General features: G+C 40.3%; 1 protein-coding gene across 1 annotated transcript in view; it reads left to right on the plus strand.

Moving 5' to 3' along the window:
- The window catches only part of LOC134663248 (uncharacterized), a 76229-nt gene extending 57867 nt beyond the window's left edge, over positions 1 to 18362 (plus strand). The window contains exons 15-20 of the mRNA XM_063519649.1: positions 7080 to 7334; positions 14478 to 14620; positions 15072 to 15194; positions 15991 to 16093; positions 17391 to 17569; positions 18107 to 18362. Coding sequence (XP_063375719.1) covers positions 7080 to 7334; positions 14478 to 14620; positions 15072 to 15194; positions 15991 to 16093; positions 17391 to 17569; positions 18107 to 18301 — 998 coding nt within the window. The 3' untranslated portion in view covers positions 18302 to 18362. The remainder of the gene's footprint in view (positions 1 to 7079; positions 7335 to 14477; positions 14621 to 15071; positions 15195 to 15990; positions 16094 to 17390; positions 17570 to 18106) is intronic.
- The last annotated feature ends 998 nt before the right edge of the window (positions 18363 to 19360 follow it).

The following is a 19360-nucleotide window of genomic DNA, read 5'->3' on the forward strand; positions in this document are numbered from 1 at the left end:
GAAGTTCCGAATATTGCCCCAATTAATCATGTAATTAACATAACAGTTCAGAATATGGAAACAGAAATGACAACAGATGGCAAAGCTGATGGTACTGCGTTATTAAGGGAAAGCATAGAGCAGAACATTAAGATTATGAAAGAAGAACAACCCTTAACGAAGGAGATATCGATTCACGATATACACCACTATACCCTCATCTACGGTATCTTGATAATTGGAGCGATAATAATCCTTTTTCTCGGCTGGAGAAGGATGCAGTCGCAACGAGAGACGGTAGCAGCAACTGCAAGACAAGCGGCCGAGGTGGTCGACAACCGGGAGGCTGGGCCGCAGCCACAGCCCTCCAGGCGCAACAACGATTGTGTGGAAACAAGTGGACCTAGTGAAAGTGCGCGAGTGCAAATAAATGACCGTGATAGTGTTCTCTATACAGAGCGGGGCACGACCCCAGTGTTAAGAAAAATAGCGTTTAGTGACGATTCTATGTGAACGTAACAATTACTTTATAGGACTTTAAGTTTTATACAATTTTATTTGTAAATTTTACACAACATTTGTACAAGTTTCTTTGATTTACTTTCATTTTACGATTTTTATAATTTAAATGTCTATTGTAATTTCTATCTTTTGCCCTCGGCAAGATGTTCAGTGCACATGCAAGGAACACGTGACAGGCGCCCGCGACCCAGTTTAGTTTGGCGATGCGGCCGTCCGCGCTACTCCGCACAAATCAGTGTACTTTTCGGATTCTTAACGATCGGGTGCATTCAAAACAAATAACTATTTTATTAACATTTATTTAACATTAATATTAACATTTTAGAGTTAACTGATGTAACATTGTAAACCAATAAACATTTTTACTGAGACTCTCCGGTCTTTCAACAACCACCGCAAGCTACCATCCTCAACATAATCTATTAACGGTTTAGGTAGGTATAAGTGGTTTAAATTTGCACCGATTAGCTTGGAATACTAATTTAATCGATGCATATTAAGTAAATTTGGTTAAATCCATAGAAAATGGTATTGAACTTGAATTTTGTTATGCATTGACACAGTTGTAATTAAGATAATAGACTTAAAAATATATATCTCGTATTCTCGTATCTTATATTTACATTAAATGGTTGCAATCATATAAATTATACAAAGTTCTGCTATGTTACCAGCTTTAGTTTAATGCCTACAAACACATTTTAATGATAATTAACTTGTGGCGACCACCTACATTCGTGGAAGCCACCCTTATAATATAACCAAGGTAACACTAAGCTGTCATGTTGACACTTGACAGACAGAGAATAAACCGGGAAACTACACGTGTATAAGATAAGAGAATTGTGATGTAAATAATAAACATTATACATGTTCAACACAACACGGTGCTTATTTAATGTTCCTGACGTCACCTCACAGCACTCCCACATTGGTGACCACCGAAGTTGCGCAGTGGAGGAGCCCGATTTGCTTGCGCGTGCGACTCATGTCCGACGAGGGCAGATTCCTAGAAGTTTGGTGCCTACATCGTGTTTGGCGTCTTTGCACAGGCCGACAGCTGCCCCGTGATAGCGGGGTGCGAGGAATTAGCGTCAGGTCGACGCTGCCCGGATCAGCACCAGACGCGTTACGCATTTCGTCGTTGACATCGTCGTGCGGACAGATCGGATTTGTAAGAGTGGTGAAGTGCAAGTGTGCGTTATAAGCTTTACGTGAGTGATTTTTCCCTAAGGAACCGAACCAGGCCGTGCTACATAACCCAAGTGACACTTGTAAGTAAAATAACTACTATAAAAACTGATTCCTACAACGCTATATAATCTCGTGTTCTACGTGTGGTGCATTATATCAAGCTGGTGTTCTGAGGACAATTAACATTTTAACCATTTTATGTACATCATTAATTAATTACCTAACATAACCCTTTTAACTCGCCATTTGCTTTTAAATTCAAAAAAGAATTTTATTGTGTTCAACTATTTCATTCATTCGTGGACTATTGAGTACTACGTTTGTTTTGCCTTACAAAGCCCCCTAATTAACCTTCATTGCATTTAGTACATACTTATATTTAAAAATAAAATCTGTTTTTGTATCTTAACCTATATCGCTATGTTTTTGTTATGAATGTTTTCTGTTTGTTTATTATCATAACGTTTGCCTGTTGTACTAACTGAAATTGTTTGTGTGGTGTGTCATATTTAGGCCATATTTGGGTGGTGGCATTTGCATTTGAGCACATATTTTATTCCCCGAACCATGTCGGCAGAGGAACTCAGACAACAGCTGGCAGACCTGCAGAGCAGGCATGAAGCACTACAAGCTCAGCTGCAGGGACATCAAGCTCCCCCCCAACCCACACCTACACCGGCCACTGGAGATAAAGTGTGCAAAGTATCTGTAAAATTACCTCCGTTCTGGGCAGACAAACCTAAAGTATGGTTTGCCCAGGCGGAGTGCCAATTTCATGTAGCAGGAATAAAATGTGATATGACTAAATTCAGTCATGTGATTAGTATTATAGACCAAAAGCTGATTGGAGAGATTGAAGACCTGGTATTAGATCCTCCTAAAGAAGACAAATATGAAACTTTAAAAAAAGAGTTGATTAGACGACTGGCCGTATCAGAGCAGGAACGAGTAGAGAGGCTAGTTAGTGAGGAAGAACTTGGTGACAGCAAGCCTTCTGCTTTCCTCAGACGGCTCCGTTCTCTTACAGGGACAACAAAAGATGAAACCCTCCTGCGGCAGCTTTGGATGAGGCGCTTACCAAACAATGTTCAGGCTATTCTTGCTGCTCACACTGATCTTTCCCTAGAAAAGCTAGCGGGGTTGGCTGACAATATAATCGAGGTGTCACCAGGCTCATCAAAAGTCAACAAAATTGACAATAGCTGTTCACCAAGCGAGATGGCCTCGCTCAAAGAGTGCATCGAACAACTGTCCATGCAAGTAGCCAGCCTTGCCGGCTCTCACACCAGAAGCCGCTCCCGTAATCAATCATCTTCAAGAACCAGAAGCCGAAATGGATCCCCGGCAACTCGAAAATGCTGGTACCATAGGAGATATGGCACAAGAGCCAGCAAATGCGTCCCTCCTTGCAACTGGGAGGAAAACTCCAACCGCAATCAGTAAGCGCGGCTACTGATTGCTCCATGTTAAAAAGTTATAGCCGCCGCTTATTTATTAGGGATAAATGCACTAATCAAAAGTTTTTAATAGACAGTGGATCTGACCTATGCTGCTACCCTCAACGCTGGCTTAAGCACAGAAAACCTACTAACTGGGAACTCAGTGCAGCGAATGACAGCAGCATAAAAACTTATGGTACAATAAAACTTACCTTGGATTTAGGACTGCGGCGTGAATTCACTTGGCAATTTGTAGTTGCTGATGTCAGCACCGCAATCATAGGATCTGATTTCCTGGCGCACTATCACCTTTTACCAGACTGTCACAAAAAGAAATTAGTCGATGGTACTACGGGTTTAAATGCTGCAGCCTCAGTTGCTATTACAGATCACTCAAGTGTTAAAGCCATAAATTTACAAAACTCGGTATTTGCACAAGTGCTCACTGAGTTCCCAGATGTCGTTAAACCGCCTGGTCTTCCACGTGTGATAAAGCACAATACAGTGCACCACATCCGGACAACAGACGGACCGCCCCTTTCTTGCCGTCCACGTCGTTTAGCGCCCCAAAAACTAACAGCCGCCAAGAAAGAATTTGAGGATTTGGTGCGCAGCGGTATTGCTCGACCTTCTGAAAGCGCTTGGTCGTCACCGCTACATATGGCTTTGAAGAAAGACGAGTCATGGCGCCCGTGCGGCGATTATCGGACTTTAAACGCGAGGACCATTCCAGATCGGTATCCTGTCCGGCATATTAACGATTTCACCCATAATCTCGCCGGAGCCAAGATCTTTTCAACCTTAGACTTGGTGAAAGCATACCATCAGATACCCGTAGCCGAAGAAGATATCCCAAAAACGGCTATCGTTACCCCGTTTGGCCTCTTCGAATTTCCTTTTATGACCTTCGGGTTAAGGAACGCCGGCCAAACTTTCCAAAGATTTATCGACGAGGTCACGCGGGGTCTCGATTTCGTATTCCCCTATGTTGACGACATCTTGGTATTTTCAACAAACGAGACTCTTCACAAAGAACACCTAAATATTTTGTTTAAACGGCTACAAGATTATGGCGTAGTAGTTAATCCGTCAAAATGCGTGTTTGGTGCCAGGGAAGTCAAGTTTTTGGGCTTTCAAATCAGCTCAGAAGGTACTAAGCCTCCACAAGATCGAATCCAAGCCTTACTCGATTTTCCCCCTCCGAAGACCGTCCAGGGTGTGCGCCGATTTCTTGGCATGATTAATTATTATCGCAGATTCATACCCCATGCTGCCCGATCACAAGCTCCTCTCATCGATGCCGTCGCTGCCATAAATGGTAAAGGTGCAAAACCATTCTTATGGACACCCGAACTTTTACTGCGTTTCGAGGAATGCAAGGCGAGCCTGTCTAAGGCTACCCTATTGCAACACCCCACTGACGGCGCTTCCCTCGGGCTTTTCACAGACGCATCTAGCATCCACATTGGGTCCTGTCTTCAGCAGCTCGTAAACGGTCAATGGTGCCCTCTCGCTTTCTTTAGCAGGAAACTGACCTCCCAGCAGACGCAGTGGCCAGCATATTATAGAGAGTTGCTAGCGGTGTACGAAAGCGTACAGCATTTCCGCTACATACTCGAGGTTCAGCACGCAACTATCTACACGGACCACAAGCCGCTGCTGTACGCTTTCGTACAGCGTCGAGAGAAGCTTCCACCATCACAGCTGAACCAACTGTCCTTCATAGGACAATTTACTACGGACATTCGTTACATCAAAGGCGAAGACAACGTGGTCGCGGACACAATGTCGCGCATTGAAGCTATTTCACTAGACGTTGATTACGTGGCACTCGCTAAATCACAAGAGTCCGACCAAGATCTCGCGATTTTGTGCCAAGGAAATTCCAGCCTTAACCTAACAAGGATTACACTTCCTGGCACAGAAACTTCCATCCAGTGTGACGTATCAACTGGAAAGCCCCGTCCCTACTTAACCCCTTCGTTTCGCCGAGCAGCATTCGAACAGTTGCATAACCTCAGTCACCCGGGAGTCCGCGCCACCATTAAATTACTGACGAGCCGATATGTTTGGCCATCAATTAAAAACGATGTACGAAGATGGGCCCAGTCGTGCCTCGAGTGCCAACGAGCTAAAGTGACACGTCACATCTCAGCACCCATCGGCCACTTTCCTCAGCCATCTGGACGTTTTCAGCACATTCACATAGATATTGTGGGACCAATGCCAGTGTGTAATGAATTTCGTTACTGTTTGACGGCCATAGATAGAGTCTCAAGATGGCCGGAAGTGTGGCCCATGCGTACTATCACGGCGGAGGAAGTAGCTGATACATTCATACGAGAGTGGGTGTCTCGTTTCGGCGTGCCGTCAATAATTACAACAGACCAAGGAACTCAATTTGAGTCCGACCTGTTCCGCCGCCTCACACAAACCTTTTCCTCGAAGCGCATCAGGACAACCGCATACCACCCGTGCGCCAATGGTATGATTGAGCGAGCCCATCGGCAGCTGAAGGCAGCTCTCATGTGCCACGCCGATTCTTGGGTAAGAGCTCTACCCCTCGTTCTACTAGGCATGCGGACAGCATTTAAAGAAGACCTTAATGCTACTGCCGCGGAAATGGTCTACGGCGAAAGCTTGCGTTTACCAGGAGAAATGTTAAATCCTGCCCCAGCGAGAATGGAAGACCCAGCCGACTATTTCACCCAACTTCGACGAAAAATGGCAGCTCTACAGCCTATCCCAGCCTCACGTCATTCGAAACCAGCTATCTTCATCTCCAAAGCCTTGTCATCAGCGACTCACGTTTTTCTGCGCGACGACACTGTTCGCCGCCCATTACAACCTCCTTACACAGGCCCATACGAAATTGTATCTCGTTCATCCGACGGCAAAACTTTGACACTCCGCATCAAGAGTAGGGAGGTCGCGGTAAGCGTCGACCGAGTAAAGCCAGCCTTCATAGAGGCGAGTGCTACAGAACCGGAAGTCAGGGCACATATTCAGAATAAATTACCCGCTCCTAAGCCTATTGTCAAGCCAGCCGGGGTCCAATCGCCTAAACCTTCTTGCACGGATGAACCCGTCAAAGCTCCCGCAGATGCCACTACCCAAATGCCACCTATCACGCGATCTGGCAGAAAGGTGACATTTAGCAAACGCGATGATTTTTGTTATTTCTAATCGCCTAATGGGTTATTTCTCTCCGTGGGGGGGTGGTGTGGCGACCACCTACATTCGTGGGAAGCCACCCTTATAATATAACCAAGGTAACACTAAGCTGTCATGTTGACACTTGACAGACAGAGAATAAACCGGGAAACTACACGTGTATAAGATAAGAGAATTGTGATGTAAATAATAAACATTATACATGTTCAACACAACACGGTGCTTATTTAATGTTCCTGACGTCACCTCACAGCACTCCCACAAACTACTCGTATTTCGACTACTATTGATTCTTATCGGAACTAGGTACCTACGATTGATGTCGAGGTTTGATGTCGATTTAGCGCGCCATTACACACAACTGTGTCACGCTGGGCGGATTTCCAATGCTTGCTAAACCATTAATTCTAAAAGATATTGACATGCCTAAAGTTCCAGTATCATCGCCATAATTTATAGCGCTAGTCTGTATTCATAAAAATATTAAACATATACCTACTAGTATATGGCTTATGATTTATTTTAGGTATTACAAAATAAATAACGGCCAAAGTCTCTGCGACTACCGTACTGCGACTGCGATTACCGTCTGTCTGAGCCTTTAAATATACTCATATAAATAATTTCACCTAAAAAAAATAAAGCTTCAGTGTGTGATCTCAAGGGTGAGATGAAGGGAAAGTAAATTAAGGAAAGCATTCGCAAACATTGAAGCCTTTTAGCGTGGGAAATGTTTTATGCATTAGCTCTAAACGTTTACTTTTTACGTAGGTTTTACAGGTAGAAAGTGCGAAAAGGATCCGTGCTACTCGGAGCCTTGTCTGAACGGAGGGTCGTGCATGAGCCTGGCGATGAACGGGTCGACGACCTTCCACTGCGCATGCGCGGACGGCTGGACGGGCGCGCACTGCGAGCTGCCCACGGTGGGCGGCGCCTGCGCTGACAAGCCCTGCGTCAACGGGATCTGCATAGAGCAAACAGACATTGACGCTGAGGGGCACGAATACCGATGTTTCTGCTTGCCAGGTAATTATTTAACAGACTTTTCTTTACTCGTTTTTTCGCTTGCGAAAACAGCGTCAGCGGCATTTGCATAGAGCAGACGGAGGTATACACACATCGACACTTAGAGGCAGGAGTTAGTCGCTTTACCAGAGACTTTTCATTTGGTAGAGACATTTCCTCTTTTTTATATAGCTTTCCCAGTTGCTTTCGTAAAGGATTTTAGACAAAAATAAAAGACTAGAATAATTAGTCACACTCAGCATTGAAATGCACCTGTCGTTGTCGCCTTTCTCCTGTACCGTAATGCTTCTATGCTTTTATTTATAAAAGGTAGAAGAGCTTTTGATCATATGTAACTCTAACGAAAATGGAAATTGATGACATGGCCGGAAAACGTGATCAAATGAATTAAGTAGGTACTGTAAAGTAAAGGCCGTCTTCTAAATATGTACCTAATGTGTACAATTTTCAAAACACATTAAATTATATAATACTAGCGACCCGTCCCGGCTTCGCACGGGTTAACTAATTATACGTAAACCTTCCTCTTGAATCACTCTATCTATTAAAAAAAAAACCGCATCAAAATCCGTTGCGTAGTTTTATAGATCTAAGCATACATAGGGACAGACAGACAGCGGGAAGCGACTTTGTTTTATACTATGTAGTGATTTAATCTTTTGTAATATGTATAATGGCTTTTATATTATATATGGGATTTATATAAGGATTGACCAATAGCGTGTCCAGCCAAGTTCAAAGAAAAAGGAACTGGCGACGCAGCAACCGTGTGTAATATTACACGAACCATTTCGAGCTACTTTTGACCCCTTCACAACTTGAAACCTACTTAACCTATACACATGAAATTTGGCACATGTATTCAAGTCCCTTAGCTTGTACAAAATACAAAATTTCATAAACATAGCTCAAACAGTTATTGATAAATTAACGTTTAAAAACCGGCATTTTTGTGACTGACTGACATATAGATCAAAAACCTAACCCACTTCCAGATGACCTAGAAACTTGAAATTTGGCATAAAGGTAGACTATTAGGTGTATATAGAGGGAAAAATCTGAAAACTGGAAATTATTGATATTTCGATGGAATTTTTTTTATTAATACTTATAGACCAAAAACCTAACCCACTTCTAGATGACTTAGAAACTTAATATTTGGCATCAAGGTAGACTATTAGGTGCATATAGAGGGAAAAATCTGAAAACTGGAATTTATTGATATTTCGGTGGATAAAAAAATAATACTTATAGACCAAAAACCTAACCTACTTCTAGATGACTCAGAAACTTGATATTTGGCATCAAGGCAGACTATTAGGTGCATATGGAGGAAAAAATCGGAAAACTGGAAATTATTGATATTTCGATGGAAAAAAATAATTAATACTTATAGACCAAAAACCTAACCCACTTCTAGATGACTTAGAAACTTGATATTTGGCATGAAGGTAGACTATTAAGTGCATATAGAGGGAAAAATCTGAAAACTGAAACTTTTTGACAATTAACCGCGCGTTAGCGAGGGTTTCCTTTTCAGCTTAGGCAAACTGCTTTCATGATGAATACTATAGTAATTTCTGTACAAAAAGTAATGATATCCCAACAAAAACATAAATGTGAAATGAAAGCCAAGTTCAATAGGTATTAAGAATATGTGTCGTTGTTGACTCGCCGACAAAAGAATTGAGATCTATATGGGTGCCAAGTTCTGTGCTGTGTAGAAAATCCTGAAATTATAAAGGATTTGTCTTGGCTAGTTTTTAAAAACAAACCAAATTTTTGAAAAATAACATAGATAAATATATATTACCTATATGCCTATACGTAAAAACTAGCCAAGACAAATCCTTTATAATTTCAGGATTTTCTACACAGCACAGAACTTGGCACCCATATAGATCTCAATTCTTTTGTCGGCGAGTCAACAACGACACATATTCTTAATACCTATTGAACTTGGCTTTCATTTCACATTTATGTTTTTGTTGGGATACAATTCTTACACAATACGAATAATACATGTAATCTCCATTGAACTAACGACCTTATCTCTATCACGTGCTTGTTTTTGTGTTTTAGGGGTCGTTAATGTAATAAATCGTTTTGAAGTTAGTCGATTTAATAATGGTTAATCGTGTTTGCGAACGTCGGGCGAGCGAAATTGTGGGAGTGATTTATTTGAAGATCAGTTGGAAGGTTGCCCGCTCCTGTGCGGTCTCGCTCGTCACTTGGTGTGATGCTTAACCGCCTTGCCACGCTTGCAGGGGCACGACCTCGTCTATTTGTTTATTTAAATTTTGAAGTGAAAACTTCTTTAGCGGCGCTGGGCACTTTTTGAGGTGGGGAAAAAATGATAAACTCGAGACAGCGTAAGGCGATCACGTGACCGTAAGGGGCGTAAGGCGATCACGTGACCGTAAGCCCCGTAAGGTGGCCACTCATAATTTAAATGGCATTTAAATCTATAAAGAAAAACTCAATGTTATTTGACATTTATGTTGCGGACTCCTTTTCAAGACTCTTTACCTATGTTCAAATAATTTGACGTTGTCATGGCAGTATGTAAATAAACATGTCAATGAAAAAGTGTGATCTTATTTGAGAATGATAATAATATATCATAAATAAATAGAATACCTCTGCTAAATCGTGTTACCGGGCGTCGGTAACATAGTGAGGTGAGTTTACACTTCTATCGGCACTCCCGGAGTGCAACCGTTGTTGCTTGTTATTGTTTAAAGATCTTTTCTATCACATATACCTTAGATCTTATTTATTTATTTATTTTATTTGGAAATCCAACAGCTGTGACATTAACATAAAGATGATAATAGATACAGGAAGCCAATTATAGGAACTCACAGGTAGTGACATAATACTAAACTAATAAGTACTATACTAAGTTTACGCACTATCGCAGTCACATATGTGAACAAAGCGAATTCAAATGATATCTAATAAGGATGATTTGGGAGTACCAAGCATTTTCAACCTGTGTCATAAGTTTATCATAAGTTCCATTTGCTTCCAAAATGTATTATTATTATATCATAATACTACATATAACAATAATTCAATAGATCAGATACATATACTTAATAAAAGTATTTCTTTGGCGTATACAAGAAAGCACGCTCAGCACATACCTACGAGGGAAACTCTAATTTATATTAAGACGAAAATAATTAGGTACTATGTATATGTGTATCTACGTAAAGTTTATCGAATCACAAACACTGATATACGTATAGTATTTCGAACTTATGTTAATACCTAAAATGCTATGTAGTTAAATAATGTCATGAAAAACTAATGGATGCGTTCGCCTACCCATATATGGCGCGTTGATATGCGTGCCATCGCGACGCACTTAATATATATATATATATATTTTTTGATACATTTTACATTTCTGAATAAAGCTTTAAATATTAGCAGCAATTGCACTTCGATAACGTAAGTCTTAGATTTTTCGAAATACTCTTATGAAAACTTTCTGGGATATATCTTTTGACGCGACGTTTATTAAAAAAATGTCACACTAATGGATCGAGAATAGAATTAATCAATCAAAGTTAGATGATTTTTTTTTTCCTTTCATCGAACATTTTTCACGAAACGCTACGTCGAGCCGTAATCCAGAAAACAAAAAATCCTTCAAAAACGGTCAAATTACTTTTTCACTTTTTATCCCATCAATATTCGTCTAAGTACCTACCTAATTTAATTAAGGGTCTTAAGTAACCGAATGTTTTATATCCCATGCTTGAAATAAATCGGGGTGAATTAATCAAGGGACTTGTTTCCCCGACTGGGAGAGGGAATATACATAGTGCCGGGGCAAACAAACAATCCCCAGGGCAAAATTGTCTTTCAGAAGAAAACGACCGAAACTTGTTTCATTGAGATCGCAAATACCTACGTATAACATAGTGGGACATGCATATTTTAGGTAGGTAATCTCTCGGACAAAACTTATTTAAGATGACATAGTAACAAATAAAGAACAACCGATATTTCAATATTAAATATATTAAAACGGGTCCTTTCGTATTTTAAGTTGAACATTGCTCGACATGTTTTACTACGTACCGAGTAGCATCATCGGGAGCACGCGTTGGCGGGCAATTTCCGACTTAGACTACGACTTAGTATACGTGAGTGAGTGAGTGAAGTTTTAATATATTAAATCTGTGTATCACGGAAGTTTTGTTATTAAAATTGCTAATCTTTACGAGGCGATATTTCAATACTTCTGTTGATTCAGTATAGTGCGAATAGATTAAAAAGGTTTGGTTCATTAAACTGAAGAGATTTATTTTAGTCACTTTAGTAGAAGGTAGAACCTTTCCGCTTAAGTTGCTTTTAATTACGCTATCGTAAAGTGGATCGGAAATCTCTGTCGTATCCAAGGAAGTCGTATCTCATGGACTTAACTTGTATCTAATGCTGAAGTTCTAGACGCTATCCTAATTAAAAAAGATACTCCTACCAAATTAAGACCGTTAGAAAATACGGCCCGATTCGGATTTTGTAATAGACATCTGTTAGATATCTTTTAGACATCGCCAAGATAAAATAACGATATGTTTAAGGTCTAACCTGTCAAATTTGACATTTCCGCGATTCTGGAGATACTCTTGAACGATTTTCGCAAGATATTACTTAGAGATCTAATTCACATCTAATAGATATCTAACACGATCTATCGTAAAAGTGACATTGGTTGCCCGAATTGCGCTGCAAAAGAGAACTAGTTGAAATCTAAACTATAACGTATCTAGAATGGATCTAGTACGTGTCGTCTCTTGTGAATATATTGAAGTTCGAATACGGCAGTTATTATTGCTTTGTGCAGGATTGGGTCACCCACTAGGCGGCTATATTTAGACATTACCTATTAGTCAGTTGTTACTTAGTATCTACTCGTATTTGGATAGTTTGACACAACAGTTGAATTAGTAGGTAATAGTATTACCTAGTTCACACAAAAGTTCGCATTGAAACTTAGCTTGGTTTTTGGTTTCACTTTCTTAGTTTTTTTTATCTGAAAACAGTGAAAACACAATCGACATCTGTAGGCTGATACGATTTGTTAAAGTTTCAGTAAGTTAAAGTTACGACCCTGACACGATTAGCAGTGCATCTTTTGCGCGAAAATAACGGCGATCGGGATACCTAATGATGACTTGACCCTTCAGATTCGGTGCATTTCGCGCACACCAATCAGCGTGAGCGATCGTCAACGTCGGTTCGAACAAGATCAAAACAAATTCGTATATCAGAATCGGCCTCCTGATCAGCCGAACGAAACGTATGAAACCATAATAAGCCGACTCGAGGTTGCCACACAATAGCGCTCCCTTACTAATTTTACATGAACTAGTATAAAATAAATTAATAAGGGAGCGCTATTGTGTGGTGACCTCGACTCTGCTCAATTCAGTTGCGACAACGTTTGTGATGTAAACGATAGATCTTAACAAATATTCAGTTCTAGAGGTGACAATGGGCTATTATAGCGTTAAAAGGTAACGATGCAGTAGTCCACAGCTTAGTTTTTTTTAAAGTACCTATCATGAACCTATAATATTACGGACAGAGTTTCGCTTACAACACAACTGTGATTCCGACATCCACCAGTTTCATAGTATTTACGCGTGACACACACACATTGACAGCCCACATCCACCAGTTTGCCGTCAGACGAATCGAAACGTCATTGAAGTAAACATGTCGAAGAAAAATATAAAATATGCCGGCATGCGTAGTTAAATCCTGCTAGAATTGTACCGATCGAAGGAAAAAAAGTCACGGAAAACTTTTCATACTTAAGTTTATCAATTAGTACGTAAAATCACGATAATTTGTTGTTTATAAATTATCAAACTGCAAAACAGCAGTGTGACCAGGAACATGAATAGGGTAATTTCCCGAAAGTAGGGTAATTGATACCCTTCTTATTAAATCATTATGTATTAAGAGATCATTTAGGTAAATGGTTAAATTATTGATTGTGCATTTCAAACTAGGTCGGTATGGTAATTTCCCGATACTAAGGAGATTAGACGCTTACATGCATGTTTGATAGTTGACGTTTGTTTGTTATGTATTATAATTTTTTTGTTGAAAACCATATATATATGTTTCAAGTTAAATGTATAAATTAAAAAAAACATGACGAACTGATTCCATTACGATGCTATATAACTATCATTAGGTAATGAAAATAATGTTTGCAGAAAGTAATTGTGCAATATTGCGCATTTTCAAGACCTATAAAATCAGATACGTACACACCTTTTTTATTGTCTAACGTAAAACTGTCCTATTTTTTTTATTTGAAAACAAGGACGATTGTTTAACCATTAGGGGAGAATTTGTGTTACATGGTAACACTCGTCTACACGCACACATTCAAACCGTCCGCCATTGCAGTGTCACAGTCCGTCCGTAATATTCTAGGTCCATGGTACTTACCTATATGGTGATATTTTCTCACGTTCAAGGTGAAATTATGTAGATCTCTATATTAAACATCCAAAGTAGCACTTACCCTAATAATACGACATTATTCCTAATCTGAATTCGCGATGATATTCTTCTTACTCAATTTATTTTATGTATTTATTATATGAGAGTTTCATGCAAAACTGAGCCTTGAAAAACGACTTACGAGTGAGATGGTTGGCGCAGCCCCGCGTCGAATGTCGTTGCGTAATCTCTATTTACATAGGCGAGTTCAGGGGCCCTTTGTGGCTTGTTTGCCGGAATGAGAAATTTCCCTTATTTTGCATTTTATGTCGCCTTCGTATTAGATTAACATATTTTACTTTGCCATTGCTAATTTAGGTCAATAAAAAATAATGGGCAAGTTCATTGGAAGGTTTTCGGGTACTTGATCTCGTTTTCACAAAATAATAGTTTCATTAAAATGTAAACTTCCATGAAAGTTGGATACTTGCTAAAGAAAATTCAGATTACAAACCTACCCACCATTGCATATTTGATAATAACATAATTATATTTATACTTTAACTGTAATAATTATTTCTAAACTGAGATCAGATACATACCTAGAGGCTCTTTTATTTTCAGATATGGAAAGTTTTTTAATTTGCAGCCTTTGCTTTGAAACAGGGTACACGGGTGAGCATTGCGAAATGGAATACAACGAGTGCGAGTCGTCGCCGTGCGCGAACGGTGGCACCTGCACCGACCGCGTCGGCGGCTTTGCGTGCGCCTGCGGCCGCGGCTTCACCGGCAACACCTGTCAGCTCAAGGTACTAAATTGGGTACACGGGTGCTGATTTACAACGAGTGCAAGTAGCTGCAACACCTGCGTATTGGGTACACGAGTACCTATTTACTGTTGTATAACGAGTACGAGTAGGTACTACGAGTCGTCGCCTTGCGCGCGGTACGGTGGACCTTCAACAACTGCCAGCTTAAGATACATACGGTTCTACTCTACATGGATTTTGTGGGAAAAGAGCATATCGCGGTTTACTTTTTTTCTTCTTTGTGGCATTAGCCTAAGCTAAATTATCAACTAAGGGCCTATTTGATATATGAAAGTCACAGACGACGTTAAAAACCTTATGGCTCCACATAGCTGTTTCTATAAAAGATGGTGATGGGCGATGTGCATTTCTCCATTTTATATTGGAACTGAAATAGATAATTACAATTTTGATAGCTTATTTTAAAGGTACACCTTATTTCCCATTTCAGGTTGATTTGTGCTCACCAAACCCGTGCTCTGCGCAGCGCTACTGTGTGGACCGCGGCAACAGCTATACTTGCGAGTGCCCTCACGGCTACGTCGGCGACGAGTGCCACCTGCCTGTCAAATCGGTAAGTAACTATCGCACCATTCACACCTTGCAGGTAGACCTGCCCTAGTAGCACGGTAGCATTTTTATCGTTTATCACCATGCCTGTCACGTTCTAACAAGTATGTAAGTGCGAAAGTGACGGGCATAGTGATAGTCGATAAAAATGGAACCGTGCTGAGCCCGCTGTGCTATTAAACCCGTGCTCTGCGAAGCGCTACTGTGTGCATCGTGGTACCAGATATTATATTCTGTTCAGCCACGCCAGCACTTGATTTGTAAGAATTTGATATGTTTTCTAAAAGAGCTACGTATTTGTATGATTCCATGTACATATGTATATTTTTTTAAATCAAATTTCTATTATACCTTATGTGTATAATTGCATGAATTCTATAGTAATTTAAATTGTTTTTTTTTTCCTTATTTTCTCGTAATGCATGTTAATTATAAGATGTAATTTTTTTTTAAAAGGTGTGTCCCGCCGAGTTTGTTGCCGGTCCCATATTGGGATACCCTCCTCCAATTGAGGGGGGATTTAAATCTTCTCGGGGCAGAGGTGTAGGGTTGGAGCCGGTCTACCTAGCTTTATTTGACGTTCATAAGCGCATTGTAATTATGCCTACTTGAATAAAATATCTTTTATCTTTATCACGTCATTTATGAGTGCCATATTGCTGCCAAAACTGCTGCTTAGCTGCGCCTAGCAGAGTTTTCCACTATTCCATTCCATAGGTACGGGGATCGACTCACTATTTACTATTATGGCAAAACTAAGAAATTCACATGTTTATAGAATGATTATGTTTGTGTTACAGGCGTGCGACAATAATCCGTGCGCGCACGGCGGCACCTGCTGGAGCGGCATCGACTCCTTCTACTGCTCTTGCCGGCCGGGATACACCGGCAAACTATGCGAAGGTATTAAATATCTAATATTTCTGTATTAATTTGATTATTATTTGCCTCAACCGTTGCCTCTAAAACCTATCAAGTAGGTACGTATGTCTCCATATGCGCACATTCACCTGGTTAACCTATTCTAGTTGTGAGCTAGGGAGTAGGTAGTGACCCTGCCTTTGAAACTGATAAGTTCAAATCCCGGTAAGAACACTTGTTTCTATGATGATCACAAACGTTTATTTCCGAAACGAGGAAGTTATCGATGTAAATATTTAAGTATAAGTAACATCATCGTTTCATTTCCTTTATTTAAATTCTTATTGAGCTTAGGTGCGGCAGATTTTTATATAAATACCCTGAAGTACCTATTCATTTAAGTATGTTTAATTAACCAAATTTCTAAAAATAAACAGTAACGACATTTCTTCAGAAATAGCTGCCAAAACCATTATAACTACTATCAACGGTAGAACTGTATATCATTTTTAGAATGTCAATAGGAAAAAAATATGTATGTTCAAAATATTGGTTTTAAACATGCAATTTACTCATTACACTTTGATTAGGTAATTAGAAACGTTGCGTGGATGGTCTCTTAACAACAAGCACTGATGCTTTGGTAAAAGATCACAAGGAACCGTTGGATGTTGGTAGCAAGAGACGACGCAGACGTTTCCTTTTGATGATTACAGGGGGAGGTTACTGTACCTACAGCATTGGATATATACAGGATGTAATCTAAAACGTGATACAAGTAAATCAAACCTGAATCTTTTCATGATTTTGAACAACTTTTACTATGGGGTCAACTTTGTAAATTAACAATAAAAAAAAAAATCTTTGCCATACATTTTTGTCTACCTCTCCTTGACCATTTCTATGGAACAGCTCAATTTTTTTTTAATATTACAAAATTGACCCCATAAATAATAATAAATAAATAAATTCATTTATTACAGGACCATCAGGGATCATTTTTGTTGGTACTTACGACTATGCCTTATAAAATATTGTTAGTATTATGCTCTATAAACTATACAATGTCATTTTGTAGCAAAATATAAAGAAATTAATTGAAATTAAAAAGAAATGAAATGAAATCAAAATATAATAGATAATAACGGCTTGCATAAATTATAATAAATATTCGAGCATTAAATTACAAATTAGTTAATAATGTTAATTAATAAAATAAATAAAAATGTCATAGTAAAAGTTGTTCAAAATCATGAAAAGATTCAGGTTTGATTATCTTGTATCACGTTTTAGATTACACCCTGTATTTCTGCTTATTTGGTAATGACATCATTTTCAGAGGACTTCATCCTGGAATCAGTGGTCCGCGGCGAGGTGATCAGCTCGGAGTCCCGCAGCGACGGCGGCGGCGCGGTGCGCGAGGTGCGCATGCCGCTCGGCCTGTACCACGACCGCCTGCACAACGTGTACATCGCCGCCGGCACGCTCGGCGCCGCCATTGCCATCGTGGGCGTCGTGGTCAGTACATACGATAGGTACATACAGCTGCAGGCGCGAGGTGCATGCCGCTCGCTCTATATAACGTGTTGCACGTTGCTGGCATGCTTGGCGCCGTCATCGGCATTGTGGGCGTCGCGGCTGACCGCGCACCTGACCCACACCTGACCTGGTGTGACCCGAGTCACACTAAAATATTACGTCATGGGTCTACGATAGACAATGCTACGACGTAGTTGATGTTGCATCGTAAATTTTGGGCAGAAACACTTGGGCAAGAGAAACATTTGTAGGGAATTCTTAGTGCAAGGCCTGAGTGGACGCTCGAGTTGGGCGTGCAGCGGGGCGGGTCGCGCGGCGTGCATGTTAAACAAATGCAAGCGTTTAGGAGCGGCCTTAGTGCACGCTGCTCAAATCACTTGTGAGCCTGACGCCACCCTGCACGCCCCGCCGAACGCTCCGCTTTGAGCGTCCACTCAGGCCTTACACTTAGTTCTGTTCCTCTCGCCCCGAGCAACATAACTACTTATGTTCTTAACAAAAAGATGAACATTCCAGGTGACAGCATGCCACTGCCGCGTGAACAAGACGTACTCGCGGCTGCTGTCGCGGCTGGCGCGCGCGCCGGCGCCGGCGCCGCACTGGCTGCACGACAAGCGCGCGCCCGCGCCCGCGCCGCCCGCGCTCGACACCACCGACATGTACTACACGCTCGACTTCAGCGACAGCCAGAGCTCCCCGCTCATCCAATAGCAATCACTCATGAACTGCTCCGATGGGGAACGGTTCAAGATACAAATTTAAATCGCAGAACTTGCATCATAGGTAGGTACGCGATATTTAGGGGTTTTCAGGTAAAAAAAAAAAAACATTTTTTTTTTCGAATGAATTAACAAATTTTGAGTTCATACTAGGACAAATTAAATTATTTTCAGAAAATATTTTAATTTGTTATTATTTCGAGTAGTCACACTACTATATAAATTATAAACTTATATAGTAGTGACATTTATTTCAGTTCATAAATTTTGAGTTATTTCTTCTCCAAATTTCAAGTATAATTGGCAAAAATATTTTTAGTCAGAAGTTTCATTTATGATACGAGCTATTGCTGCCTGTACTCTCTTGAAACAGGCAACTAATACTCCCCGAGACAATTCTAACAGACCAAACATACCGAAAAGTTGCGTTGTTTTATCACATATTTCCTGTGGCCACCCCCTGTGTCCATCATCAGATCAGCTCGAGGGTACCATAATATTACATTGACAGTCGACTTACATTTGACCTGAATATACAAACAGGTTGCAAATGAAATAAAAGCTTATAAAAAAAGAATAAGTGTCCCCAGTTTCTCATACAAACTTATATACATATATGGCATGACACAGACGTTGTGTCACGCCGCTAAAAATATGTTTCACCACATTGCCAAAAACACCTCTACGAGCTACGACGTAGCGCTTATAAATAGTAAACCTGCGCGCTGAAAGAGATAATATTAAGATCAATCCTTCGACAGACAATTTCTGCTATTATACTTGTGGAGTGCATATATCGTCGCACCTAAGTCATAGAAATGTGATAATTATAACCCGCCCTATATATAACCTACTTATATAATATAGCAACATAGACCTCCATACAAATACCATTGTGATTGCTAGAGCTGAAATAATTTATACTTAATGTACGTAGGTAAGCTTAGTGATCTCTATTTTGCATATTATGTGAATATTGTTGAGGTAAAGCGTTTACTGTATAGAGATGTTAACGTCGGTGGCGGTTAGATAGATCTATAATAATAATAAT

The sequence above is a fragment of the Cydia amplana genome, chromosome 4, assembly GCF_948474715.1.
Source record: "Cydia amplana chromosome 4, ilCydAmpl1.1, whole genome shotgun sequence".
In the NCBI taxonomy this organism is placed as follows: Eukaryota; Metazoa; Arthropoda; class Insecta; order Lepidoptera; family Tortricidae; genus Cydia; species Cydia amplana.